Source organism: Oryctolagus cuniculus, chromosome 8, assembly GCF_964237555.1.
Source record: "Oryctolagus cuniculus chromosome 8, mOryCun1.1, whole genome shotgun sequence".
Taxonomy (NCBI): domain Eukaryota; kingdom Metazoa; phylum Chordata; class Mammalia; order Lagomorpha; family Leporidae; genus Oryctolagus; species Oryctolagus cuniculus.
Window position 1 is genome coordinate 85,816,971 of NC_091439.1, and position 27,142 is coordinate 85,844,112.

The following is a 27,142-nucleotide window of genomic DNA, read 5'->3' on the forward strand; positions in this document are numbered from 1 at the left end:
GGATCCCAATTCAGGCCTCTCATACAGTGGCAGGGACTCAAGGACTTGAGCGATCACCTGTTGCCCCAGGATGTGCAGGCTGCTGGAACCTGGCGCTGTCAGGCCTTACCCAGGCACTTTGATATAGGATGGAGGCGTCCCAACCTGTATCTTAACCACCAAGCCAAAATGGGCCCCACATCACCATGTTTTTAAGTCTCTGCAAACCAACTTGCGATATAGACACATTTCTCTCGTTTATGGATTTTAAATCGCTTGCCCACCCTCACTTCCTCACCAACAGACTGCGAGCTCTAGGGAACCGGGCTTTATCATTATGTTCTAGTCATTAATGGTAACTCCTGGAACAGCGCCCAGCACGTCGTAGGCTCTCAGTAAAGCTTGTTAACGTGAATAGTGTCTTGATAAAAGCTGACAGATCTGACCAGTACGACCAGAAGGAAGCTAAAAGGCAATATACGAGCGCTCTAGGTGCTTTTTATGGTAAAGCATTGATTTTGTTAAAATGAAAAGGAGGGCGTGGCCCCTCCTACGACCCGGCGGCAGTTGCTACAGCAGTGGGCTTAATTCTAAAAGTCATTTTTGGTAAAGGGAGGCTGGCAGTCACAGGTGGGGTAGTGGGGTAGTGGGGCGGAAGAGGGTTGGGATGGTGCGCCCCAGCTCCTGCGCAGGTGTGGCGAGCGCAGCCCACTCGTCCCGAGGTGGGATTCTTGCTGACCCGGCCCTGGGCTGAGGGACAGCGGGACGGAGTACTCCGAGGCTCAGCAAGCCCCTCTGAAGTCCGCCCTCCGCCTCTCGCTCTCTCCTCCCACTTTTTCTCGGCCAGGAGACGTGGAGCCCCTTAGTAGGTTTCTTTAAAAGGAAGGAAGAAAGAAAAAAAAGAAGTGCGCTTCTTGAAGTCAGCGGGTGCGTCCGTGGCAGCACCGGCGCCGGGAATCGCCAGGCTCCGGCAAGCGGAGTTCGCGGGGCGCCACTGCCGGCGGAGGCCGGGCCTGCAGCCTCGGCGGGTGGGTGTCGTTTCCCGCGGACGCTTGTTTGCCTCCACTCCCTCTCCCCCTTTCCGGCTGGCGTTCGCGGTCTCGAACCGTTGCGTGCGCCGCTCGCCCGCCCCCGGCGCCAGCGGACCGTCCCAGCCTCGCCCCGGCGCTCGAGCCGCACGCCCCGGGCCCGCTCCGCCTCCTGCCCTCGGCGGGACCGCCCCGCCCCGCCGCGCCGCGCTGCTCCGCTCCGGGGTCCGGCGCACAACAAAGTTTCTGCGCGCGGAGCGGACTCGGGCGGCGGGGCAGGGATCCCTGGAGGAGGCGTCGCCGTGTCCAGGGCCGCGCTCAGCCGGGGGACTTCGGCCTGTGGGAACCTCGGTGCGGGGGACAGTTCGTGTGCGCCCTTGGCCGTGGGCCTTGGTGGTCCGCTCGCGCGCCCGCTGCGATCTGTCTGGAGTTGGGGCGACAGCTGCGGCGCGCGTGGAGCCTCCCTTTGTCCTCTTGGACCTCCCTCCCCCGCGCTCGCCCGCCCTAGCTGCGCGGCTGGGTCTCTGGGTCCTGCGACCCCGCCGGCTCCCGCCACCCTCGCGTGCCGGCTAAGCCGAGCCCAGGGGACTGCGAGCGGGAGGCAGTCGCAGGCCCCCGGCCGCAGGATGGTGGCGGGGCGGTCCCCGGCCCGCAGTCCCGGGAGCTGGCTGCTGCCCGGGCTGTGGCTGCTGGCGCTAGGTGGGCCCGGGGCGCTGCTGCACGCCCAGGAGCAGCCCTCCTGCAGAACAGCCTTTGATCTCTACTTCGTCTTGGACAAGTGAGTGCCGGAGCGGGGCCGGGGGCTGCGGGAGCGGGCGGCGCGGGATCAGCTGGGCTGGGGAGGCTGCGGGGTGCGCGCGCGCCCGCGCAGGGGTGCTGGATGCCCTGTTGCTCTCCCCTTCCCAAGGGCGTCCGTTCTCGGATCTGGGTGGGCTGGGGGGCAATAAAGGGCCCGGCTACTTGGTCTTCCTTGGAGGGATCCAGACGGGCTCTTTCTCGGCCCCTCCGTCCTCTCTCACGCTGGCTAAAGTTTGCCTGCTTTTCCCCCTGATGTCAGCGCCTTCAGCAAAGCCAGGAAAAGCCCTGGGCTACCGAATCCAGCGCGGTTTGCATTTCCTGCGGAGAGAGGAGGTTTTTGTGTTTATTTTGAAGAGCCCGGGCGGGCTGACTTCCCTTGAAGAGCCCAGGGCCCCCCAGCTTTGGGATCGAGAAGGAGGAACTGGTTTGAAATGTCTGCTGTCTTTGCAGCCCCTTGTTTGTTTTTTTCTGATCAGTTCAGTTTTGTTTTTCAGGTCTGGGAGTGTGGCAAACAACTGGATTGAAATTTACGATTTCGTGCAGAAACTTACAGAAAGATTTGTAAGGTATTTTACCCACTTTTTAGTTTTCTAGGCTGCGGGGAGGAAGTGGAACGAAGTGTAGGGTTTCCCTTTTCTGAAACCTTTGGCAGGAAAACCCTTTCCTGAAATGGTGATTTTTAAGTGCCTCAAGGTTGTCATCGCATCCATGCTGGCATTAGGACGGCCCCTAAGTCCTTGCGGGTTTGTTTCATCTGCATCCCAGAAACTTGGCTCAGACTGTGCGGAAGCATCTTCAAATGCTATTACAAATGGCTTTTCCTTTCTGAATTTTCATCTGTTTCAAATTTCAGTTATGCCTTCTCATAATTTATCACATTAAAAAAAATAAACGTCGCGCTAATAGTACCCCTGATCCATTTTCCATTCCATGCAATTCTTGGTGTTGTGGAGGTCCTCATCTGAGAAAACAGTGTTGGGAAACTTCAAATGAGCATGTGCTAATGGCCCACTACCAGAAAGGCACTTGTGCCTGTGTTTAAAGAAAGGAGTTGTGTTTACACAATGTGTGGGTGTGTGGCTGGTTTAAAATGTAACTGTTCTATATATGCAATAAGTGTCACTACCAAAGAATGGATTTCTCTCCTATAAAAAACATTGCTGCTATGAAATCCAGCTTACTCTCTTATTTAGTGGCAACCAGGAATTAGTGGCGTTTTCTACTTAAAAATAACCCCAAGATACCACGCTTCTGAGGCTTTTAGTTGACTCCCTTTTTTAAAAAGAAAAAAAAAAATGCATCGAGTCAGTGTAAGTTTATCAAGATAATGGGAAGGACATGAATAGGAAGTGTATCATTAAATATTGCTTCTTTCAGTCTTGCTAGCCCAAATGTTTTCTGTAAAACAGGCTTGGATGATCAAAACATTTTGAAAGTCATGTTGCAAGTAACTTCAAACAATCTGTAGAGGCCTAGGCAATCCTTGCTTTCAGTTATTGGCAGCAGTAAAGTTATCCCCATAAAAATGTATGCCTGTCCATGTTCAATCATCAGGCCCCCTGCTTAAGAAGCCAAGTGTAACACTCATTTCTGGACAGGGCCTGAGATAAAACTGTCCAGGAAAGCGAAATAAACAAGACCTTATATCTTTAAACATCAAAGGCAGAAGAGACAGTTGCTTACAGGTTTTCTGATTTCATACTGGAGTGTGCAGGGTCATGTCCATTTTAACCAAAAACAATGGGTCATTTCACTGCAACAGCTTTAGGAAGCAAGGTTTTTAATCAAGTTGGAATTCTATAATACCTAGTTTGCTCACTCATTGCTCAGTTACTAACAACACATTTCAGGAAAAGAAGAAGGGGGCGGCTGCCGAAGAGAGTGACGTAAGCCTTTGAGTTAGCTCTGATCTTGAGTTTATCACTTAGTTTCCCGACTTCAGTTTTGAATCTTATTAATAGCTGCATGGAGCGCCCCAGAAACGAGAACCCTCCCGTGTCTAAAGCCTGAAAAGTACAGCTTCCTGGGCGTTGGTTGCTGATTGGGAATGTGAAGTCTGAGACATGGAATGCTGAAAATACCTAGCAAAAAGTGACTTGTTAGTGCCTTTCACATTTTCCCTCATCCGTTTAAAGTATGCTTAGCTAACGATAACTTTCGTAGGAACTCATGTTGTTGTGCTTGTGGTCATTACATCAGATGGGCTGCCCTCCAGCCCTAAGTACCAGTGCAGCTGCTGCTGCTCACGATGGAGCCTGGCCTCCTTCCAGGAGATGGAATAGCTTACCAGGGAAAGAGCAGAGCATAGTGCATTGACTTAGAATTTATGTTTCTAGTTAGTCTTATTTCTAAATGCAAGTCCCTTAGTTGCAGAGGAGTGTGATTGCTGGAAAGCATTGCCTAAATCCAGAGTGACTTAGGCAGTAATGTTAAGCAGAGTTTGTGCATCAACTCAGGGACTTCATTTGAGAGGAGCCTGGACCATTCAGAGAGACCAATTTTAAATGAGACTTCCTAGCTTTGCATCTGTATTGTATCAATATTTCTTTTTAAAATGTTTTAACTGCCTCTTTTCTTATTTTGCAGCCCTGAAATGAGATTATCTTTCATTGTGTTTTCTTCTCAAGCAACCATTATTTTGCCATTAACTGGAGACAGGTTAGTGCATTATCATTTCAGTGCAGGCTTTTAGTAGAGATGAATCTTCAAGGAATGATTGATACTTCCGTGTGGTGATTCAGGCCTCTCAGTGGAGTCAAGCGAATGCTCAGACTATTTGGTTCTCCACGCTAATAGAAGGGAAGGGAGGAATGAGTAATACAAAATAGCAGATTATCTCCAAATCAATAGCATTTGTATTGGCTTGGAATGAATAGTGAAACCCAGATCCCTGCCTTAGTGGTGTGTTCACTAAGTCCCAGTGTTCCCCGCTCTGTTACTGCAAGGAGTTCTACATTTTTCTTGTTTAGATGTGATACACTAATCAGCCAGGAATTGGAAGAACACTGGGGAGGGCAAACTTGTGGATCTGTTTAGGTAACTTACTGGATTCAGCAGACAGCCTGGGTTTCTAAGTTTTCTCTGAGGTCCACTGATGCTATTTAAATACAGTCATGCTGATAAAGGAACTTGAAATACCTGTCTCCTTAGTGCTTTAAAAAGGTACAGCCTTTGAAAAGCCAGTGTCATGGTATTTCATTTAATCATTTCTGTGCCTGTTATTTGAACACAGTGTGGCAAATTAGAAGTCACTGACATGTTTTGAAGAACCACTACTTTGCATGGGGTCAGTTTTGCTTCTTAGACTATGAAATCCATAGTGGGAGGCGAGCTTTCCTTCATTCTTCTATTTCCTGTAACACAAACTATGTAAGGTATCTTGTGCCCAATAAATTCGTGTTGAATACATAAGAGGAAGAATGAATGCGTGAATATTTTGAAATCAAATATCTCCAAGATGTAATTTTAGCGTGTAATTTTAGGCTAGTGTTTTGGATGACGTGTGGATATTTGAAAAGTTGTGTGACTAGCTTTCTTTTTTGTAAGTTAATTTTCTCTTAAGAAGGTCAAAGAAGTATACTATTTAAAGGAGATCAAGGAAAGAACTTGTTGTAACTTATTGATTTTAAAAATTATAATTTCTTTGTGCTTAAAGTTTTCCTTTTTCTGGACAATAAATATCTCTGCAGTTTGTGAATCTGGCCTTGGATCTCTCTCTTGTTGATATTTCCCCAATATTTTCGCTCCTTCCTTTCTTGTGTATACATGGGTGTCATCAGGGCCAGAGTAACACAACATGTACAGCAGCTTTCTGTAGTTCTTGCTTTGGTAAAATTTGTTTTCTTAATTGTCCAGCTTAAATTTCCATAAAAAAACTGGCTTTGGACCCAAGCCATCCCCTATGGCCCCCCAAAAGAACAATTTTAATGCTTGTGGTGTGCATATATACAGAAGAGCTCTTAGCATAGCGGTAGAAGATGTGCAAGACTGTTAGTAATTGGCAGATGCATACGTTGTGCCAGGGTCTCTGCTTAGCACTTGCATATAGGTCCTCCGGCACTTTGAAGGTGAAGCGTAGTGTTTGGTAGAACAGACTGGTACTGCTTCCACAGGCACGGAGCGAGTTTGAATCTTTAAGTTAAAGATTCTTCCTTTAGCAGTTGTTGAGTGTCATAGGAGGGAGACTGCAAGGGGTTGGAGGAGAAAGGTTTCTCTTTGACAGGCCGAGTAATGTTGCAGTGAAGTCACTGGAGCCAGTCTACTGACGAGCTAAATGGTCAAGGGCAAATTGCTGAACTTCTTGATGTCTCAATTGTTCCCTGTGTAATGACAATGATGATGATGATGGCGATGACAGTAATACATAAATTATAAGGGTATTGAAATAAGAATCGAAGTTGATGAATGTGAGTATATAGGACAGTGTTTGGGATGTGTATAAATATCATCCTCATCCTCATCTGGAGCTAGGGAATATGTAGTATTTTAATGATCATGGAAGAATTATGCTCATATAAAGGGAATGTTGCCCTAGTTGGAATGATTTATAATACTCCAGGAGGAATTTTAATAAAGTTCCTTGCAACTTATTCCAAAATGAAGCTGGCTTCTCTACCTCTTTCAAAATAGAAATACTTTTGGTTTTAATGAATTTCAATACTGTGGTATGTTGAATTAGTTTGGGGTTGCAGGCAATACACTGAGAAAGCTTGATGAGTGTTCTGGTTTTGCCACTTACTGATTTGGAACCTGGGGCAGATTATCAAATCAGTGTGTCAATTTTTATGTCTATAAAATGCAGACATAAAATCTGCCACATTTCATTGGAGAGCTGTGACGATCAGAGCAAGAGAATGCATAGAAAGGTACTTTGCATATCAGAAAATCTCCAAGAAAGGATATTATTTTCTTCTATTTTATTGCCCTTTTTTATTTAAGTAAACTATAACTTCACAAATTTCTTTGGTCCTCCATATTTGAACATGGAATTGCTTTTCTTCCAGTACACTTTTTTTTTTAAAAAAAGATTTATTTATTTATTTGAAAGGCAGAGTTACAGAGAGGCAGAGAGGCGGGGGTGGGGAGGAGATAGAGAGAGAGAGGGAGAGAGAGAAAGAGAGAGATGTCTTCCATCCACTGGTTCACTCCCCAGGTGGTCACAACGGCTGGAGCTGTACCAGTCCAAAGCTAGGAGTTTCTTCCAGGTCTCCCACGCAGTTGCAAGGGCCAAGGACTTGGGCCATCTTCTACTGCTTTCCCAGGCCATAGCAGAGAGCTGGATCGCAAGTGGAGCAGTCAGGACTCGAACTAGCACCCATATGGGATGCCGGCACTGCAGGCGGCGGCTTTCCCTGCTACACCACAGTGCTGGCACCAATTACACATGTTTTTAAAATTTTATTTAAGATATACAAGTTTCATGTATTTCATACATACACATTTGGGAATACAGAGATACTTCTCACCCTAGCCGCCCCCCACCCCCCGGCCCATGCTCCAGCCCTTCTTCCTCCTCCCTCTCCTATTCCCACTCTTAATTTTTACAAAGATCAATTTTCAGTTTACTTTATACTCAAAAGGTTTACCCTACACTAAGAGTTCAACAAATAGTATGAAGAAAAAAACACTGTTCCTCAACAGTAGAGACAAGGGCTGTAAACAATCATCACATCTTAGAATGTCCATTTGGGGCCGGCGCCGCGGCTCAATAGGCTAATCCTCCGCCTGTGGCGCTGGCACCCCAGGTTCTAGTCCCGGTCCGGGTGCTGGATTCTGTCCTGGTTGCCCCCCTTCCAGTCCAGCTCTCTGCTGTGGCCCCGGGAGTGCAGTGGAGGATGGCCCAAGTGCTTGGGTCCTGAACCCGCACCTGGCTCCTGGCTTCAGATCAGCATGGTGCGCTGGCTGCAGTGTGCTAGCCGCGGCGGCCATTGGAGGGTGAACCAACGGCAAAGGAAGACCTTTCTCTCTGTCTCTCTCTCTCTCACTGTCCACTCTGCCTGTCAAAAAAAAAAAAAAAAAAAGAATGTCTATTTGTAGTAACAGTTTGCATATTTAGATGGAAGACCACTGAGCACATGTTCCCACACCTTTTGCAGATCTTTGTTTCAAAGCTAGAAACAGGAATTTTACATAGCTGCTTTCCTGATAGCATGTGTCACACTCACATGTAGATCTGGGTGCGTGAGACAAGCCAAAGTTAAGCAAAAAGAAAAAAGCAAATGTCAAGTACAGCAGGTTTCACAATTTTGGCTCCGTTACTCATAGTGCTTTAGTACCTTGGTAAATATGAGAAGTCGTGCTTTCGTGTTTCTCTGAGTGTTGCTAAAGATTTTCAGCAGCGATGAGGCAAGACTGGCAGGCAGTAATTACTTATGACCGAACTGTGTCTTGTTATGATTTCAGCATGGTGCCTGGCAGTACGGAACTGCATGAACAGAGTAAGCATGCAAGAAACTATCAGTTATACAATCTATGTTCTCATCATTTAAAAACTTCTGATCAATAGCTCAATTTAACATACTCCGTTTCTTTTTCTTAGCCTCATGATTTTTATCTTCCAAATGTCTGTTCATTCATTCACCTACCTACCTACTTGGTTATCTCCTTAAGATAGGCTGTGAGCTGTGAGCCTTAGGGATTATGCAAAGGTGAATAATCTACTGCGTGAGTGAGCAGGGGGTGTGCCCATCCACACGGGCATTCCAGGGTTGCATTATAGGGTCAAGGAAGAGGAAACCGCCTGGTGTTGATTAAGTAAGGAAATATCCAGCCTCTGGATGTCACAAAATTTGGAATAAGTGCTAATTTGAAAAGATACTTTTAGTTATTCTGTTACATAATTGGGAGTAGTGAGTTATGGTCAATTCTGTTGGATAGTGTCTTAATGTTGTTTGTAGGGATGTAGTTGAAAACATTTACTGAGCAATTACTATGTGCTAGGCAGTGTGTAAAGTACTTTTCACGCATTGTTTCAGTTAATCCTTCTAAGCATTTCATGTAAGAGAACATGTTATTATCTCTCTACAGATGAGGAAACTGGAGCTGAGAAAGGCCATGTAGCTTGTCCAAGCACCCACAATTAACAAGTGTCAAGCAGTGCATTAACCAGAATCATATTTTAAAGCAGATCTTGCCACTCTCATACTTAGAACAGCATTGGCTTAGAATAAAAAGCAAGTGCATCCTGGTGCCCTCAGAGCTCTGCTTGATTTCCTCCACCCAGTCCTCTCCTTCAACATCATCCAGCCCGACCCACCTTCTTCCCATTCCTGGGACAGGTCACGTGTCTGTCCCCATTAGTGCCTTCACTCTTCCCCTGCCCTGGCTCTTCCCTGGCTGGCCTTGCATGTGTCACCTCTCTGAGGAGCCTTGCCTGGCCAATACCTCTAAAGGAACCCCTCCTTTCCTCCCCAGTAATCTCTTAGAATGTTCTGTTTGACTGTCACGTTTTGAAATTAAAATTGTAAATTAAATAACTTATTTTTATTTCCATGACCTTAATGTAAACATAAAAGCAAGGAGATCTTATTTGTCTTGTCATTCATTTTTTTCCAGCACCTCAAATAGAATCTGGTGCACAGTAGATGCTAGTAAATGTTTGTTAAATGAATAATTGAGTTGGTCTGACTGTACAACCTGAGTTACTAACTGCTAGCATAGAATGTCTCTTAAAAATCATGCCAATGATATATGATGGCTTATATTTGCTATTTTTCTCATCCATATTCTCATAAGTTATTTATAAGTATTTCCAACTTCCTTTTCAATACTCTTGCCCCTAAATTGAAAAAAAACATATGATTGTTTGACACGAGCACAATAATCAATTACTTATGAAAAAATACTCCTTAAGCAAACTTGTAAGAAATTATAGAGAAGCCATTTAATTAAGTTTAGACAATATATACATTTCTAATATTTGAAAGAGTTTCCTCTAACTCCTTAAGAGGTGAATTAAAATTTATTTAGGAAAATAGGCTTTTGTCTACAATTGGTAACTTATATACATCCATTTTGGAGGGAAATTTGGCAGTATCTAGAAGGTTCCTAATAGCAATTGTACTTTTTAGGATTATGTCCCACTGAAATACTGGCATTAACATGCAAATATAAGTATATGTGCAAAATTAACTACTTCATTGTTTATAATAGTGAAAAACTGTATTCAGTCTGAATGCTCATCCATTGATGATACTATAATTAAATTATCATAGATACATAAAATAGGATACTATGGAGTTATCAAAAATTGGAAAATTCATATGTATTGACATAATATATACAAGATATATTAAATCAATCAAACAAGTTACAGAACATTGTTAGTATGACTTTGTTTTTGTAAAAACAAAGCAAAATCCTTAACTGTATATATGTGAGGGGTGTGTGTGTGTGTGTGCATGCATGCATGTGCGTGTGAGTGTGTGATCACAAATGCACAGAAAGTCTGGAAGCTAAGCAACAACTGATAGAAATAAACACTGTCTTAGGTGTGAGATTGAAGGTGTGAGAACCTCACAGTTCTAGGTTGCTTGGTTTTATTTCAATAAGAATTTATTTGTTAAAATTTTACGGATGCTGAAATTAAAAAGAAAAAAGTTACTGATTTCTTCTGTGGCCACAGATAGCTAACTTGGAATCAGGATGGAATTCAGGGATTAGAAAGAAAAAGCATTCCAGAATAGAGTGAATCCAACTGTTCCCTTGGAGGATCCTGATTGGCTCCCTGTGAACGATGGAAAGACCAGGATTGGACCTTGCATCAAGTAGATGCAGGAGTTGCATACCAGCTGAGTAATCTTGGACAAGTTACTTAACCCCTGGCTCCACAATTCTAGGCCTCTTAAAAGGAGCTAACTGTTCCTACCATATGACAATGTTAACACAATTAGATGCATATAACGCACGCAAGACCTTCGAGTTTGATGCATGCAGGGTACATAACAAATGTTATAGCTATGTTCATTTTTCTTTCTTTTCCTCTGTCACCTATTTGCAACTGCATACCTTTAATATTTCTCTGAATTTTTCCAGTTCTTCCTTCTTTTTCTTTCTTTGTTGTCTTATTGAGTGGGTGGGAAGGAGGCTGAGGCTCAAGTGGAACTTGGAGGTTGTCAGTGTACCCATTGCAGTCATTGTGCTTGGATGTTAACAGCTCGTGGTGTGCATGTGCTGGGATGCTGATTTGTGCTTAAGGAGTCAAGGGTCTATGCTCACAGTGACCCAGCCCAGCAATTGAAGCTAGGATTCACACCCAAGTCTGTGTTGAGTGTGAGCACCTAACCAGTGCACGGTACTGACTCACACTTCCTGAGTTCCCCTTCTGCAGCCCTCACATTACTCAGAATTCTGTCATAATTCAAAAGCGTAGTCATCCGTTTATATTTCCTCTATTCTTTCAGACTGGTTAGGTGGTAAGAGGAAGTGCCCTAAGTTGAGTTGGTAAAAGCAAGCAAGAAAAAAAAAAGCAATTTTATTAGGGAATAAGGTACTCTTATTTAGAAAAGTCTGTTTCGGCCACAATGCATGCTAACCCTAGGGGTTCTGATTATGGCAGTACCTCAGATTCCAGTGATGGAAATGTTAATAATTCCTTCCAGTCAAGTCCTCCATCTGATTTTGAGTATGCCCTGGAAGATTCTGTATACTGTTACTTATGCCTGCAAGACACCTGGTGCACAGCAGTGGTAAAATGCTGGGGTTGATTTCTCCTGGCTCAACAAGGCAGTGAGCAGGAAAATGGAGTAAAAATATGCAAAATGCATCAGGCATGAACTTCAGGTGTGAGTTGAATACCACAATTTGGTATGTGCAGACGAAACTGGAGAAAATTTTCCACAAAACTCAGATTGTGCAGGTTACTTTGTGAGTAGCTATTTTTGGATCTTGGACTGACACCTTGTATTTATTGATCTGAATTATGGACCCCAAAGACCTATGTGAGTGTTAGTTGTGGAGTGACATGTGAGCTGAACAATAGTGGGTTGTTATGTAAAGTAAAGTATAACAAAAACCTGTTAGTTCTCAAGATGATAGAATATATATATATTATGATATACATATATAAGATTTATTTATTTATTTGAAAGAGTTACAGAGAGACAGAGGCAGAGAGGGAGGGAGGGAGGGAGAGAGAGAGAGAAAGAGAAAGAGATATGTCTTGTATCCACTGGTTCACTCCCCCATACTGCCCCAATGATCAGACCTGGGCAGACCAAAGCCAGGAGCCAGGAGCTTCCTCTGGGTCTCCCACCTGGGTGCAGGTGCCCAAGCACCTGGACCATCTTCTGCTGCTTTCCCAGGCACATTAGCAGGGAGCTGGAACAGAAGTGGAGCAGCCGGGACTCGAAACCAGCACCCGGGCAGAGGCTTTGCCTGCTGCACTACAGTGCTGGCCCCTAGAATATATTTTATATACATACATACACACATACATTTAAGAATCTGGGCCAGGTGTTTACTGACTTCAGTTAATAGAATGCAGCAGATGTGAAGATGAAATCGTGCCAGTTCCAATTCCAAGCCTGCCACTGAGTAACACATGCCAGTTTCCTCTGAAGGGCTCTTAATGAGGAAACCAACTACCATATAAAAACCTGGACTACCTTGGAACAACCATTCTAGGAGGACTTCCAGCCTAGCTCTGTGGGGAGACTCTGTGGAGAGGAATCAAGACCCTGGCCAGTGGTTCTAGCCGAGCTCTCAGGCTACAGCCAGCACCAGCCCCAGTACCAACTTGCCAGCTATGTGAATGAGGACATTGAAGGTCTTCTAGCCTTTTCAGCATCCCACCTGGCCACATGGGAAGCCCAAGAACCACTCATTGAATGCACAGTACCGTGAGAAGCAATCCTTCTTATTTATAACTGTTAACTTTGGGGTAACTTTTAATGCAGCAATAGGGAATCAAAACATATTGTATCTCTCTCTGTCTCTCCCCCTCTCTCTAGCTCTGACTTTCAAATAAATAAATCTTATAAAACAACAACAAACAAATGATAGACATTGTGGCTAGGATGGACGCAGAAAGACCTCGAGGAGATTGGTAGTGAAAATTGGAAAGGCAGCAGCGCGTCAGTGGTTACTGCAGACAGAAGCACAGAGGCCAATTCTGTAATCGTGGAAAGTTTGGTGAGAATGTGGGAAATACAGAATGTATGCAATCAACTTATGGGAATAGCTAAGGAGACTTCGAGACAGACCTCTGAAGGTGCAAGTTGGCTTCCTTATTTCCCGTAGTGACACACAAAAGAAGTGATACAAGCCAAAGAAGGATCTTTTTAGTTTTAAATCAGGCTGTAGAGGAAGTATAGAGAGGCAGGAAGTGATAGATTTGAAATTAAAACTTTCACTTGTAGTCTCCCTTGGCAGAGCATTCTTCCAGTTTAAGAACTAGTCATGGGTGTGGTGGTGTGGCACAGTGGGTTAAGCTGCCACCTGCGATGCCAGCATCCCATGTCAGAGCTGGGGTTTGAGTCCTAGCTGCTCTGCTTCTGATCCAGCCCCCTGCTGATGTGCCTGGGAGAACAGTGGAAGCATGGTCCTACTTCATGGGCTCCTGCCACCCATGTAGGAAACCCAAATAAGAGTTCCTGGCTCCTGGCTTCAACCTGGCTCAGCCCTGGCTATCAGAGCCATTTAGGGAGTAAACCAGTGGATGGAAGAGCTCTCTGTCTCTCTCTCTCTCTGCCCCTTCTCTCTCATGTCACTTTGCCTTTCAAATAAATAAAATAAATACATCTTTAAAAAAATGGTTTTACATCAGTCAGGTCTAAATTGTTACCTGTAAAATGTGGCAACACTGGGCAATTAAGGGTGCAGCTGAAAGAGACTTGTAGGACCTCAGAAAGGGTTGAGAGTATGACTTATTGATCCTCTCTCCTCTAGACAAAGAGACTTATAAGAATCTTAAAGGTGCGCCTCTGGCAAACAGCAGAACTTCTAAGCATCCTTTGGGTTTGGGTTTCATCGCACTTACTGCCTAAAGTGGAAAGAAACCTCTTGAAGAAATTTTGTGCATGTGGCTTTTGTCTGATAGACGAATCACAATTTGATATTCAGCCATCTCACAAGAATTTTAAAGGACTTTCATCAGCTTGGGTTAAAGAAACAGCTATTTCAAAATGTAAGAGACTTCTGGACCCCATCTTCCTATGGGCAGGAAGGTGTTACAAATGTGAACTATTTCTTATGAAAAAGGAAAGATGACTAAGAAAGTAGAACTAAAGTGTAGAGGGTAGAGTTAGGGGCCATAAAGCTATTTCTTTTTTGTTAGGCAGAGTTACAGAGAGAGAAGGAGAGATGCAGAGAGAGAGAGAGAGAGATAATGATATTTCTGGGAGATGGGACTTAGCCCTAATCAAAGAACTGGGACTAAATGTGATGATGGCCTATCTTGACAACTCCCTCTCCCTCTTCCCTTTCTCCCTCTCCTCCTCCTCCCTTCTCCAGAGGACTGTAGAATTTGGTCCTCTGATTCTCAGCTTCTTAAAAAACCAGAGGTTAAACATATCATTTCATTTGTTTAAATCTTACTTCTTTGCAAAAAGTATTTGAGACTGAATACAAAAGAATAATTATTAAATTTTGGAAATTTAAGATCTTAGAAAAGAGGATGAAGCAGTGGGATAATCATAGGGACTTGAAAGAATTTTTCTTAATGAGTCAGAAGTTTTACCATGGGCTTCCCTTATTTGCATAGTTCTGAGTAGCTGAAAGGAGGAAATGTGTAGCAACAGTTAGTTACTCAGGGGTGATAAAGAAACTTCTGCTATGAGACCTCATAGGGGCTGTCCTGCTCAGGATAGCAACATCCTTGACAACAGGTTCATAACAAATACTGAAACAGTTTCAATAATACCATTGCTGGTAGCTGAAGACTTAACCTTAAAGGCAAAGTCAGTGAAGCTGACCTTTAAGATGATGTTGGATTTGAGTTTATCTGTATAACAAATCTTTTTATCTTTCTAAAATCGCTCACCCGCCCCCTACCCTGCTTTCCTTTAGAGTTTGGTTTAACATCACAGGGTGGGTGGATGAGTTCTGTGCTACATAATTTTGCTTTTCTTTAGTTAATTGTTTGCTTTTCTTTATTCATTGAGAACCTTAGAACATTTTAAAAATATTTATTTATTTACTTATTTTAAAAATATTTATTTATTTGAAAGGCAGAGTTACAGAGAGGCAGAATCAGAGAGAGAGAGAGAGAGAGAGAGAGAGAGGTCTTTCATCTGGTGGTTCACTCCCCAAATGGCTGCAACAGCCAGAACTGAGCCAATCCAAAGCCAGGAACCTGGAGCTTCTTCCAGGTCTCCTGTATGCATGCAAGGGCCCAAGACTTGGGCCATCTCCTACTGCTTTCCCAGGCCATAGCAGAGAGCTGGATTGGAAGTGGAGCAGCTGGGACTCAAACCTGCACCCATATGGGATGCCAGCACTGCACACAGCTGCTTTACCCGCTACACTACAGCACCGGCTCCCTTAAAACTTTTTTTTTTAAGATTTATTTATTTATTTGAAAGTCACAGTTATATATGGAGAGGGAGAGAAAGAAAGAGAGCTCTTCCATCTGCTGGTTCAATCCCCAAATGGCTGCAGTGTCCAGTGCTGAGCCAGGCGGAAGCCAGGAGCTAAGAGCTTCATCTGGCTCTCCCATATGGGTGTTAGGGGCTTGGGTACTTAGACCATCTTTTGCTTCTTTTCCCAGGCCATCAGTAGGAAGCTAGATTGGAAGTGGAACAGCTGGGACACGACTATACACTCATATAGGATGCCAGCATGGCAGGTGGTGTCTTTACCTGCTATGTCACAACACTGACCCAAAGAACTTAGGATTTATTTTGAGTTCCTTGGCATCCTTTGGAAGCCCAAGATCTGCCCTCCCTTATTGTGGCTTCTGTTTTCTCTAAAGTGACGTCCTGTTGGTTAATAACAGGTCTACCCATTGGGCAGTTACCCTGGAAGAAGTGTAAGACCAAGACTTGTGTGTTGATATCATTGATTGTGGCCAAGGTGTTATGGGCTAAATTAGACAAAATTTAATATTTCAGATTCTTGATGTTTACCTAGAGGAGAGTTCTGAGCACCAGCTCACATAAGGCATGTGGCGTGATAAGGTTTAGAATTTATTTAGAGGGTAGGAAGAATACACAGGAATGTGAGGGCTTTATTAAGGGAGAGTGGGCCAAGAAGGGTAAAGCGGGAACTCCATACCCTTAGACGGAGAGCACAGGTAAGAGTTCATGGGAGCAAGAGCAGGGAAGGCAAGAGAGGCCTAGTGTTCTCCTCTTACTTCCAAAGGATAGTGGTGACATAATCTGATTCACAGGTGGGTAGATACAGGTGAGCGTACATGGGGGTAAGGGGGGGTGTGTGGCTTCCAGCTCATGACCCTAATCTAACTCCTTGACCAGTCCCATGTCAAAGGGGCTCTTGCGATTGTGCAGTGGCAGAAGTAGTCATGGGAGTCAGTGTAGCCTGGCCTGTTATGGGGGCAGGTGTGGGTACAGACAGAATACCACAAAGTGCTCTGTCTCTTCTACCGAATAGGCCAGCAGAGGCTCACCTTTCCAAAAGACTGCAAATCCTACACATGCCTTCAGGTTTGAGTCTTGTGGGGTCATTTGATTCTTAGAAGTAATGGTGAGGGCTGTCACTGTGGTGTAGTGGATAAACATGCCACCTGCAGTGCCGGCATCCCACATGAGCACTGGTTTGAGTCCCGGCTACTCCACTTCCACTCAGCTCTCTGCTATGGCCTGGGGAAGTAGTAGAAGATGGTCCAAGTCCTTGGGCCCTTGTACCCACATGGGAGACCTGGAAGAAACTCCAGGCTCCTGGCTTTGGATCAGCTCAGCTCTGGCTGTTGCATTTGGGGAGTGAACCAGCGGATGGGAGACCTCTCTCTTTCTCTCTCTGCCTCTGTCTCTGTAACTCCATCTTTCGAAAGAAAGAAAGAAAGAAAGAAAGGAAGGAAGGAAGGGAGGGAGGGAGGGAGGGAGAGAAAGAGAGAGAGAAAGAAAGAGAGAGAGAGAGAGAGAGAAAGAAAGAAAGAAAGAAATCAATCTTAAAAAAAGAGTAATGGTGAGCTGATCTGAACTGAGTGAAGAAGGATATTTTTACCAAGCAAAATCTGTTTGTGTAAACTCGCATTTCAGTTGTCTTTCTCATTTCCCTTTTGGCAGCCAGCATTACTGCTTGAGGACACGCTGCCACTCATCTCTGGGAAGCCCCAAATATTTGGTTTGTATCTGCATTCAGACAGAATCAGTTTCAAATTGTTTCTGTAGATACTAAACATAAATATTTGGATAAAACAAGTTATAAATCATGTAATTTACTCCATCATCTGGGGAATTATGAATATTTTCTTTGATGCATTTAAAAAATTATTGAACACTTACTTTGCAAAAAGTATTGTAGAATAAATAATAAGTGAAGTATAAGGGGAGACATCATAAACAAAAGACATGGTAATAGCCTTTTGTAACCTTCCAGATTAGTTGAGAGGTGAAAATATGAATGAAAATAATCAAACTTGTTAAGCATTTTTAAAGGAGAATGTTTTAAAGAAACAAAACTTTTCATCGTAGTAGAAGTTGAATATAAGTATGAATAGAAAACTTGGGGCATCTTAGGAGAGAGTGTAATGAAGTTAGGGAAAAGTATAGAATACTTAGATATTAAACCAAGTATGCAGTGAGACAACCGATGTGTGTTGGTAGAAAGGACTGGACCAGGAAGAAGGAAGGTTAGGTTCATACCTTGAAAGTTGTCTGTTTTCTAGAACTTTCCGGAGATGGAGAGCTTACATGATAATAATTTTCACAAATATGTGTGCATCTCTGATGAGTGGCTCAGTTGTTTCCAGTATTTGAGCACTGTATTTCAGTGACAACTTTTTTTTTTTTTTTTTTTTTTTTTTTTTTACTATTTTTGGCATGTGTTATAATGGCATCTGATGTATACATGCACATACTTATAAATTTTGAGTTTAACACCAGTAGTAAACTCCTTGTTGTTGAGATAATGCTTTTTAGAATTCATCTCCTTCTTCTCTCACCTTTGGATGCTCTCCATGTTTTATTTAAAAGCTTGTCGTTCTGTTTACCATTTCAAGAACTTTAAAAAGACACTTTTTCTTGCTGCTTCTGTTGAAAAACTAAAATTCTGGAACGAGTGTCTTAAGAAGGAGTCTTCTGATCTGTTTTGAATATTTTTTGCAACAATATTTGATTTATCTCTTAATATTTTTGTAGTTTTATTTATTTTTAAAGGGGTTTGCAATCTAAAAAAATTTCTAAACATATTAGGTCTTTCCTTATCCATACACAGTGAAGAGCTCTTGGTAGTATATTTAGACATAATCCATTGGGACAATTAATTAGTCATGATGAAAAGGATTATTCTATGGTTTTGCATCTTTTTCATTCATATTGCCTCTTCCATGAGTTTAGTACCCACTTGTCCATTTATCCATCCTTCTGTTCTTTCGTTTACCCATTAAATATGCGTTAAGGATCTACCTTATTTAAGAGAAGGTGCTGGTGTCTGGACGGGGGAGAAGGGCCACAAAACTGAATAAATTGTGAGACTGAGGACTCTGAGAGGCTAGAGTGGAAAAAGGTTGCTCTCTGTAAGTGAGCGTTAAGTAATGTGCTTTAGGAAGTCACAGATAATAAAGAAAATTTTTCTACTTTTAAAGAGGTGGGAGAGTGTTTTGAGAATAATTTTGCAATGAAGCTGAGCTACTCAATCCTTGTAGTTTTGTGCTATTCCTTAGAATTTAGTAAAAAAAAATGAAGATATTTGTTCTTAGTTCAGAATGCCTAGAATATACTTAGATTTTTTCCAGACATTTTTAGTACTTTTGTTTGTAGTTAATCTTGTAGACATTATTAAGTACATATTAAAATGACAAGAAGTATTGTGGAGCCATCTGCCCACAAATCCACTCCTTTACTCTGGTTCTTACTAAGGAAAATGTGCTTGTGTTTCTGCGGGGTCTTTCGAGAGGTGTTTATTGTGATGTTTGCTCACTTTTCTTTCATTGAATATTGTACATTATTTTCAGGGGCAAAATCACCAAAGGCTTGGAGGATTTAAAGAGTGTTAGTCCTGTAGGAGAGACGTATATCCATGAAGGACTGAAACTAGTAAGTTCTTTTTCATTTCTAAGTGTGGGAGAGAACTGTTTCCTCTGTAGTGAAATGCAGTTCCCTAGCAAAGTGTAAAAGCCCATCACCTAGTTTTCTGTAGGCAAGTTTTTTTTTTTTTAAAGATGCTTTTCATTGTGCTAAAGATGAGACTAGTGCAAAACAAGTTACTGTGGTGATTCGAATTTGGATGGCGTTTTCATTTTTAAGGAATTTTCAATTTTTTTTCAGTGGTTATGTTCAGATGAGGCCCAAAATCTATTATCATTAAAACACAATAGTAACTACTTTATCATGTGACTAAATGCATATTTCAGATAAAATAGCCAACACAAAATACCCTGTTTCAAAATCTAGTCAGTAGTATTTTGATTTTGTCCGACTTAAAAATTCAGCTTGATGGAACATGCTGGTTAAAAGTTAAAATTAAATTGTGAGTTGGATAATTATTCTTCATTTTCAGGCGAATGAACAAATTCAGAAAGCAGGAGGCTTAAAAACCTCCAGTATCATAATTGCTCTGACAGATGGTAAGTTGGACGGTCTGGTGCCATCATATGCAGAGAAGGAGGTGAGTATTGAACTGAAACTGTTCTCTCCACCCCACTGTACATGGATATGTGTCTCTGCATACATAGCTGGATATTTGAATAATTCGCTTCCGCTTTTTCTCAACAGGCAAAAATATCCAGATCCCTTGGGGCTAGTGTGTATTGTGTGGGTGTCCTTGACTTTGAACAAGCTCAGGTGAGCTACAACAGATAGGAACGCTTTAATTTAAATCACACACTTGTCTTTTCAGGATAGTTTCACCTGTTCACAATAATCACTTGTTAAAGGTTTTCTATAAAATGATATCAGTTTTTCTATAAAGTGGCCGTTTAATGAGCTCTACCTTACTAATATGAGAATTTTGATAGGCTTCGTGACCAAAAGTAAAACTGCATTTCTTGAACACTCTATTTGTTTTGAGGAATTAAAGTACACATTTGGATTCATTTGGATGAATTTGGATTGTTATGAATACTCCTTTAATCCAACAAACAAAATTATTATGTCAATTTAATTTAGAGTTTTTACTTTGATTTAATACCTGACTTGTAGGTGTAGAGGATTTGAGAAGTCCATTTAAGAGAAATCTTTAATAATTTTCTTTTGGAGAATTGAGTTTTCATGAAGTTTTGAGAGTTCTGCTTTTTTTTTTTTTCACTCGCAAAATCACCTTATGTCTAAATTTTTGCTTGAGCCTGGGTTTGCCTCCTGAGTCTTGTGCCATTAGCAGCTATCAGAACTCTGTATTGTCCTGAAATTGCAGCTTGGGGCCCCATAAAGGGGTTTCACTGATCTCAGTGATTCATTTAAAGTAACACTGGCATCACCGCCCTCTCTCATTTCCTGACCTTGACCCCAGATCACACTGGCAAATGTATGCTGTGGAGTGATGTGTCAGATGGACCAAACTGAAACACAGTGGCTACGTTTGGGAAGTTTTATGTCTCTGCTGCATCCTAATTAAATTTTCTTCCTTTTTCCAAAGCTTGAAAAAATTGCTGATTCCAAGGAACAAGTTTTCCCTGTCAAAGGTGGATTTCAAGCCCTTAAAGGAATAATTAATTCTGTGAGTATATCCCAGGGGGACAGGAAAGGTGGATCATTTTATACATATTTTAACCATAAAAAGTAATCTTTATATGCAGCACAAATGGTCAGTTTCTAGAATAAAGAGATTAAGAAAGAAAGTGATTGGGTATCGCAAATGCAGCGTAATTTTGAAGATCTGGATTTTACTTGTAAATGATTTGGTGCTAATTCTTGCCTCTTGGGCTGTATTGAGCCTGAGTTTGTGATTTCATATTCATAACATTCTCAAACACTTCCTCCTTTGGAGCACAGAGTTAACTGTCTGGATACCTTGAAAGTGTTATAAACTTTTTAGAAGAAATGTACAATAAAAGCTGGGATTGAATACATGTTCCCTCCCTCCTCCAAAGATGGTTGTTCTGAGCTGCCGGGTGGGCAGCTTGAGCCAGTGGCTGAGTTTTCCACTGCCATTGTTGTTCTTTACATTGAAATGATAAATCGTTTCACTGGGGCCCATAACATTTCTGTTTGGAATTCAGTTGAGCTGTCTCTGGTGATCATTAGAATCTGGGCTCCCTGGAGCAGGAGATGGGGAAGGAGAGTGATGAAATGCAAAGCAAAACTCCTGGGCTTTCACAGCTGAGGTTTATGTTTCGTTTCACTGCCTTTTGCTAGAAGCACTATGAACAGTTGCTATTAAGTATTTATGATATTTTTGTAAACATCATCCTAAAATGGAGGTGAATAATGTGTATTCTCCAAGCCAAAGCATTTCCTTTCATCTTTAGGTGTTTATTAAAGGGGGAAAAATCTCAGTTTCTTCTAACATTTGGTTCTGGCATTTAAAATTTCCCTTTAAAGATTATGTCTTGCAGAAACAGAGTGAGATTTATTGAATTTGTTTTTAGTAGCATGTAGGTCTCTTAAAAAATAATGGAGCTTTTCAGAGAAGACATAATTTTGTTCCATTACATGTCAGTACTTCTAGTGGACAAACCAAATATAAATGCAGAATGGAAGAGAGATGCAAATATTCTAGGAGTTCATGTATATTATAGTGTTCAGTTTTTAGGAAGAAATTACAGTGTGAAAAATGATAGTTTTATAGTTGGGTTCAGGAAAATTGTTCTATAACTGTGATTTAAGTTTTGAAACACAGGACAAAGAATGGGTAATGCAAAAGTGTGGATAATTTGAACTACTAAGTAAACAAGTCAGCAGACTTTTTTTTTTTTTTAAGATTTTATTTATTTATTTGAAAGGTAGAGTTACAGACAGTGAGAGGGAGAGACAGAGAGAAAGGTCTTCCTTCTGTTGGTTCACTCCCCAAATGGCTGCAATGGCTGGAGCTATGCTGATCCGAAGCCAGGAGCCAGGAGCTTCTTCCTGGTTTCCTTTGCTGGTGCAGGGGCCCAAGCACCCGGGTCATCCTCCACTGCTTTCCCAGGCCACTGCAGAGAGCTGGACTGGAAGAGGAGCAGCCAGGACTAGAACCGGTGCCCAAATGGGATAAAGGTGCTGCAGGTGGAGGATTAACCTTGCCTTTCCTGAAAGATGTTATGTAAATACATCTTATCTCATTGTTTGTCAGCATATTAATTTCCTTGAAGTTAATCTTTGAGAAAAATGGATAACATGGATTTCTTTGTTACCCCTCTTTGCCCCCACAGTGCAGTGACTTGTCCCCTTTATGTTTAAGATATCCTGTGTTCTTAAAATGTTGTTTGTCTACAATCAGTTTCTTAATCAGCAGAGGTCAGGGTTTCATTTTGGAGACTCTTTGTTGTGGTTGGAAAAAAGAAGCAGCACTGTAGTAGTTCTGTCTTTTTTATTACTTAAAAATCAAGTGACTGGGTTCAGCATTGTGACATAGGATAAGCTGGCACAGTGCCAGTTCAAGTCTTGCTCGGCTTCTGATCCAGCTCCCTGCTGTGCTTGGAAAGGCAGCAGAGGATGGCCCAAGTACTTGGACTCTGTCACCCACGTGGCAGACTCTGACGGAGCTCCTAGCTCCTGGCTTCAGCCTGGCCTAGCTCCAGCCCTTTTAGTCATTTGGGAACTGAACTAACTGATGGAAGATCTCTTTCACTCTCCTCTCGCTCCCTGTCTCTGTAACTCTGCCTTTCAAATAAATAAATACTTAATAAATAAATAAATGGTTTTCTAAATCAAGTAAATTTTTTTTTTTTTGACAGGCAGAGTTAGACAGTGAGAGAGACACAGAGAGAAATGTCTTCCTTTTCCGTTGGTTCACCCCCAAATGGCTGCTATGGCCGGTGCTGATCCAAAGCCAGGAGCCAGGTGCTTCCTCCTGGTCTCCCATGCGGGTGCAGGGCCCAAGCACTTGGGCCATCCTCCACTGCCTTCCCGGGCCACAGCAGATAGCTGGACTGGAAGAGGAGCAACCAAGACAGAATCCGGCACCCCAACCGGGACTAGAACCCGGGGTGCCGGCACTGCAGGCAGAAGATTAGCCTAGTGAGCTGCAGCACCGGCCTAAATCAAGTAAATTTTTTACATAGTATTAAATTGTTAGCATGCAGGATATTCATAACAAAGACTTTTTTCAGTCACTTGATTTTTAAAAAAGATTTATTTATGTATTTGAAATTCAGAGAGAGAGCGAGAGCGAGAGAGAGAGAGAGAGAAGAGATCTTCCATCTGTTGGTTCACTCCTCAAATGGTTGAAATATCTGAGATTGGGCCAGGCATAAGCCAGGAGCCTGGAACTCCATCTTGGTGTCCCATGTTGGTGCATGGACCCAGGAACCTGGGCTATCTTCTACTGCTTTCCCGGCACAATAGCAGGGAGCTGTATTGGAAATGGAGCAGCTGGGACTTGAACCAGCACCCATATGGCACCACAGGCGGGTAACCCTGCACCACAGCGCCAGCCCCTAGAAAATCATTTAAGCATTCTGTTTTAACTTTGGGGAAAAGATATTGTTTCAACATTTTTAGATTTTTATCCAGGCAAACATGATAAGTAACACTTTTTGGAATGTTGGTGTAATTTCCAATCTTCACAGCACATATGGAGGTTTATAATTCATTATTATCTCAAGGAGATACTTGTGAAGAAACATTTTCTCTTTTTCTCCCTTCTTTCCTCAATTAACTTATTCTTTCATTCACTTAACACAACACTCAAATATGACAAATTCTGTCTTCAAAAGGTTCTTAAAAGGATTGCTGATTCCAGGTTTGGAGTCTGTAAGGTTTGCTGTGGGGACTTGAAGGAATTTTTGTGAGTCACCTTCTGGGATAAAAAAGGACTTTGTGACAGAATTGGTGGTGAATGCCATGTGACTGGAGTGGAGGTTGGCCTGGCCAGAGGATAGGTTTGGTTTTATAAAGTTATAGCAGACTTTTCATTGTAGGATTTGAACTGAGCTCTGCCTCTAGGAGTAGGTTTAAACAGAAGCAAGAATACAGAACTTCAAGAACAACCTGGACCGAGTGGCTGAGTCACAGGAAGAAATGTGGTTGGGCTAGGATTATGGAGAGTGGAGGAGGTAAATTGACACATAGTTGGATTCCAGATTATAGAGACCTTTACATACTTGGATAGGGGATTGACACTTAGTTCATAAACAATCGGCTAATCACAGAAGGTTGATTTAGAGTATGGGATTTCTCTGGTAGCATGAATGTTTAGGAGGAGTGTTCTCTTAACTTACAGGAGGATGTGGAAGTTGGGGAGGTATACGTATCTGGCAGTTGTCTTGTGAGATATACTAAAGGGAAACCTTGTATAATTGGAGACAGTATGAGTTTGGGAGTAGGAAGACCTGCGTGTGAGTTTCAGCTGCTGTTGCCTAGGCACGAGACCTGCCTTATGTCCTGTAAAGTGGTTTCTCTCAAGGTTAAAATTAAACTAAATGGGATGATGATTTTCATTTTACTGAGCTGTGTTTTGAATTAAATGAGGTTAATTATTACCAGTGATCTAAGTCAAGAGCAGGCCTTGAAGAGGTTTGGTGGGAAACTAGGAGTGGTGGGCAGCTGTGAGTGGCAGAGCTAGGATGGGCTCTCGGATGTGTCTCCAGGGCAGTCCACAGAAGAGGTGGCCAGCAAGCCACCCGATCAAAGTCTTAGTTATACAAGGACATGGCACTGAGATGTTAGAAGATCAGATTCAGCAGGGAGTTCAACAAGGACTTCTGGGTGGTGTTGCTACCCGAAGGCGAGCATTTGGGGTTTCCTAGTTCCAGACTCTCAGGCCATGAAATCAGGATCCAGGCAACAACTGGGAGACAACACTGAGTGTTCCCATGACAAAAGCAAAGTAGAATTTCAGGACCCCACATTCAGAAGAGAGCCATGATGCTTGCAGTGGGGAGGGTGGGGAACTTCCAGGACTAAGGAGGGATTCAGAGTAGAAAGCCAGTTGTTAAAGAGGGAACAGCAGTCCTTATTTCAGCACTGGGACTCTGAGTCTTTCAGAATAAAACTAGGTCAAGGGCCATGAGGAGAGCATCTGATAAACTCTCTGCCCTATCAGAATTAGGTCAGAAGCAGGAAGGGGCTGAACCTCTAGGTATAAACTCCTGGTTTCTTGCTGAGCTCCGAGGGATATGGCAAACGCTGGCTGGCACATACTAGGTGTTGTTATTATCATGATGGAAGGGAGACCGGAAATGGAAAGGTAAATTTGGTGAGCACTACAGAACCAAGAGAGCCTCAGAGCTCACCATAGATAGGATTAACGGGACGGGAGGGCGGTGTGTCAAATGGAACTTGGCTGTTCTGACTGGTATGAAGAAGCGGGCGTCGACAGTGTGTTGATGCAGAAGGGGAGAGTGTTAACTGTTCCAGGTGGAGGAGGGCAGAGAGAGAGAAGCTGAGCTTGCCAAAAGAAAATCCCAGTGGGGGATGTCCCTTAGGGAGCTGCAAGTCTGGTGACAGCAACACACTTAGAAAACTGCAGAACTGAGTCATTGTTTCTCCTCTTACTCCTCCTCCCCTCCCACTGCCCACAAACCCAAGCATATACTTCTGTTTTTCACTTCAAATTATCTTTAAAACCATGGACTGTTAAAAAAAACTTTTTGTGTTGGTTTCTTGGAAGGTGATTATGGGACTTATTTTTGAAAATAAATTTTATTTGAACTATTAAAGACCAGACTGACATAAGAGTGTCTTATGTTATGGGTTCTTAGTGTTTCATAATACAGTGTTGAGGATGAAAGCATTACAAATAAAACAAAACCACAGATTGGCGAATGATATGGAAAGAATAAACATCAAACTATTCTGTTTGAATAGAACAGAATAGTTCTTATTTCCAAAAAAGGGGGAGCATGTGATGTATTACTATTTGGAATTATTTCCACATTTTTTAAAAACAAAAATGTCTCAGAAAGTATTAAGCTGAAACAGACGAATCAGTTGTGAAGCTTGTTTTATAAATAATTCTGGTCTAAAAGAATTGGGAATGTTATATCCTAAGTGATGGCAGTTCATGCCTGAGCTTCTAAGTCCCTAATAGGAAATACAGGAGTGTAAATGGGAGGAGAATGGCTACCTATACACGTAGGATATTTAAATAAAACTGGAGTGGATGACTTTGAAAGAGAAAAATGCAATATACTTTTCAAAAAGTAACTTCATCCATGCTGCTGGAAATACAAGCTTCATTTGACGTTGGGAGCTAAATTGTTTTTCTCAGTAGTGTCTGTTGTTGTTTTGTTTGAAAAGTATCTCAGAGGGATGTCTAAAACTATATTATTGTGGAGTAAGAAGATGGTACAAACACACCTTTTCTCTAGGTAAATCATTTTCATGGGAGAATTGGGTACCTAATAAACTTTCTGATAAGACCTTAGCTTAAGTGGTTTCAGCAGGCTGTGCTGTGAATGTTGACTGTGTAGTTGTGGAAGCCTCTGTTTGTAAAATCATGGTTTGATGAAAAATCTGATGTCTGAGCAACAATAAAAATACATTCGGGATTCCTGTTATAGAGTGCTGGCTATAATGTGAGGATCACTATTAATTAGAAGAGTTGGGGCTTCTTTTTATCTAAAGGTATTTAATACTGAATACAGATGAGATGCCTCATTAGAACATTCTTCCCGTTAATAGTATGAAGTAGTATGAAGCTTTTTTTTTTTTTTTTTGACAGGCAGAGTTAGAGACAGAGAAAGGTATTCCTTCTGTTGGTTCACCCCCCCAAATGGCTGCTACGGCCGGCGCGCTGTGCCGATCTGAAGCCAGCAGCCAGGTGCTTCCTCCTCGTCTCCTTTGCGGGTGCAGGGCCCAAGCACTTTCCAGGCCACACACAAAAAAAAAAAAAAAAAAAAAGAGCTGGACTGGAAGAGGAGCAACCAGGACAGAATCCGGCACCCCAACTGGGACTAGAACCCGGTGTGCCGGTGTGCCGGCTCCACAGGTGGAGGATTAGCCTAGTGAACCGAGGGGCCGGCCCCAAAGTATGAGGCTTGTGACTGTATTCTGCCAACGCCTGTTTTCAATCTAATGTATGATATGTGTTGGGAAGTAATCATTGCTTAATTTGTCAATGGATACATAAAATTCTTGCAAGTTTTTGAAAATATATTTTATATTTCTATAATATAGTATATGTGAATAATAAAAACATTT

General features: G+C 42.5%; 1 protein-coding gene across 2 annotated transcripts in view; it reads left to right on the forward strand.

Moving 5' to 3' along the window:
• Positions 1-856: 856 nt before the first annotated feature.
• The window catches only part of ANTXR2 (ANTXR cell adhesion molecule 2), a 153,925-nt gene continuing 127,639 nt past the window's right edge, over positions 857-27,142 (forward strand). Inside the window, exons 1-7 of one of the 2 annotated variants that reach the window (XM_017347476.3) lie at positions 857-1,007; positions 2,300-2,371; positions 4,392-4,463; positions 18,877-18,958; positions 19,422-19,529; positions 19,637-19,705; positions 20,496-20,576. In XM_017347476.3, the coding sequence (XP_017202965.2) occupies positions 4,399-4,463; positions 18,877-18,958; positions 19,422-19,529; positions 19,637-19,705; positions 20,496-20,576 (405 nt within the window). In that variant the 5' untranslated portion in view covers positions 857-1,007; positions 2,300-2,371; positions 4,392-4,398. Of the gene's footprint in view, positions 1,008-1,530; positions 1,786-2,299; positions 2,372-4,391; positions 4,464-18,876; positions 18,959-19,421; positions 19,530-19,636; positions 19,706-20,495; positions 20,577-27,142 lie in introns of those variants that run through there. The other variant, XM_002716994.5, reaches the window with a different exon arrangement.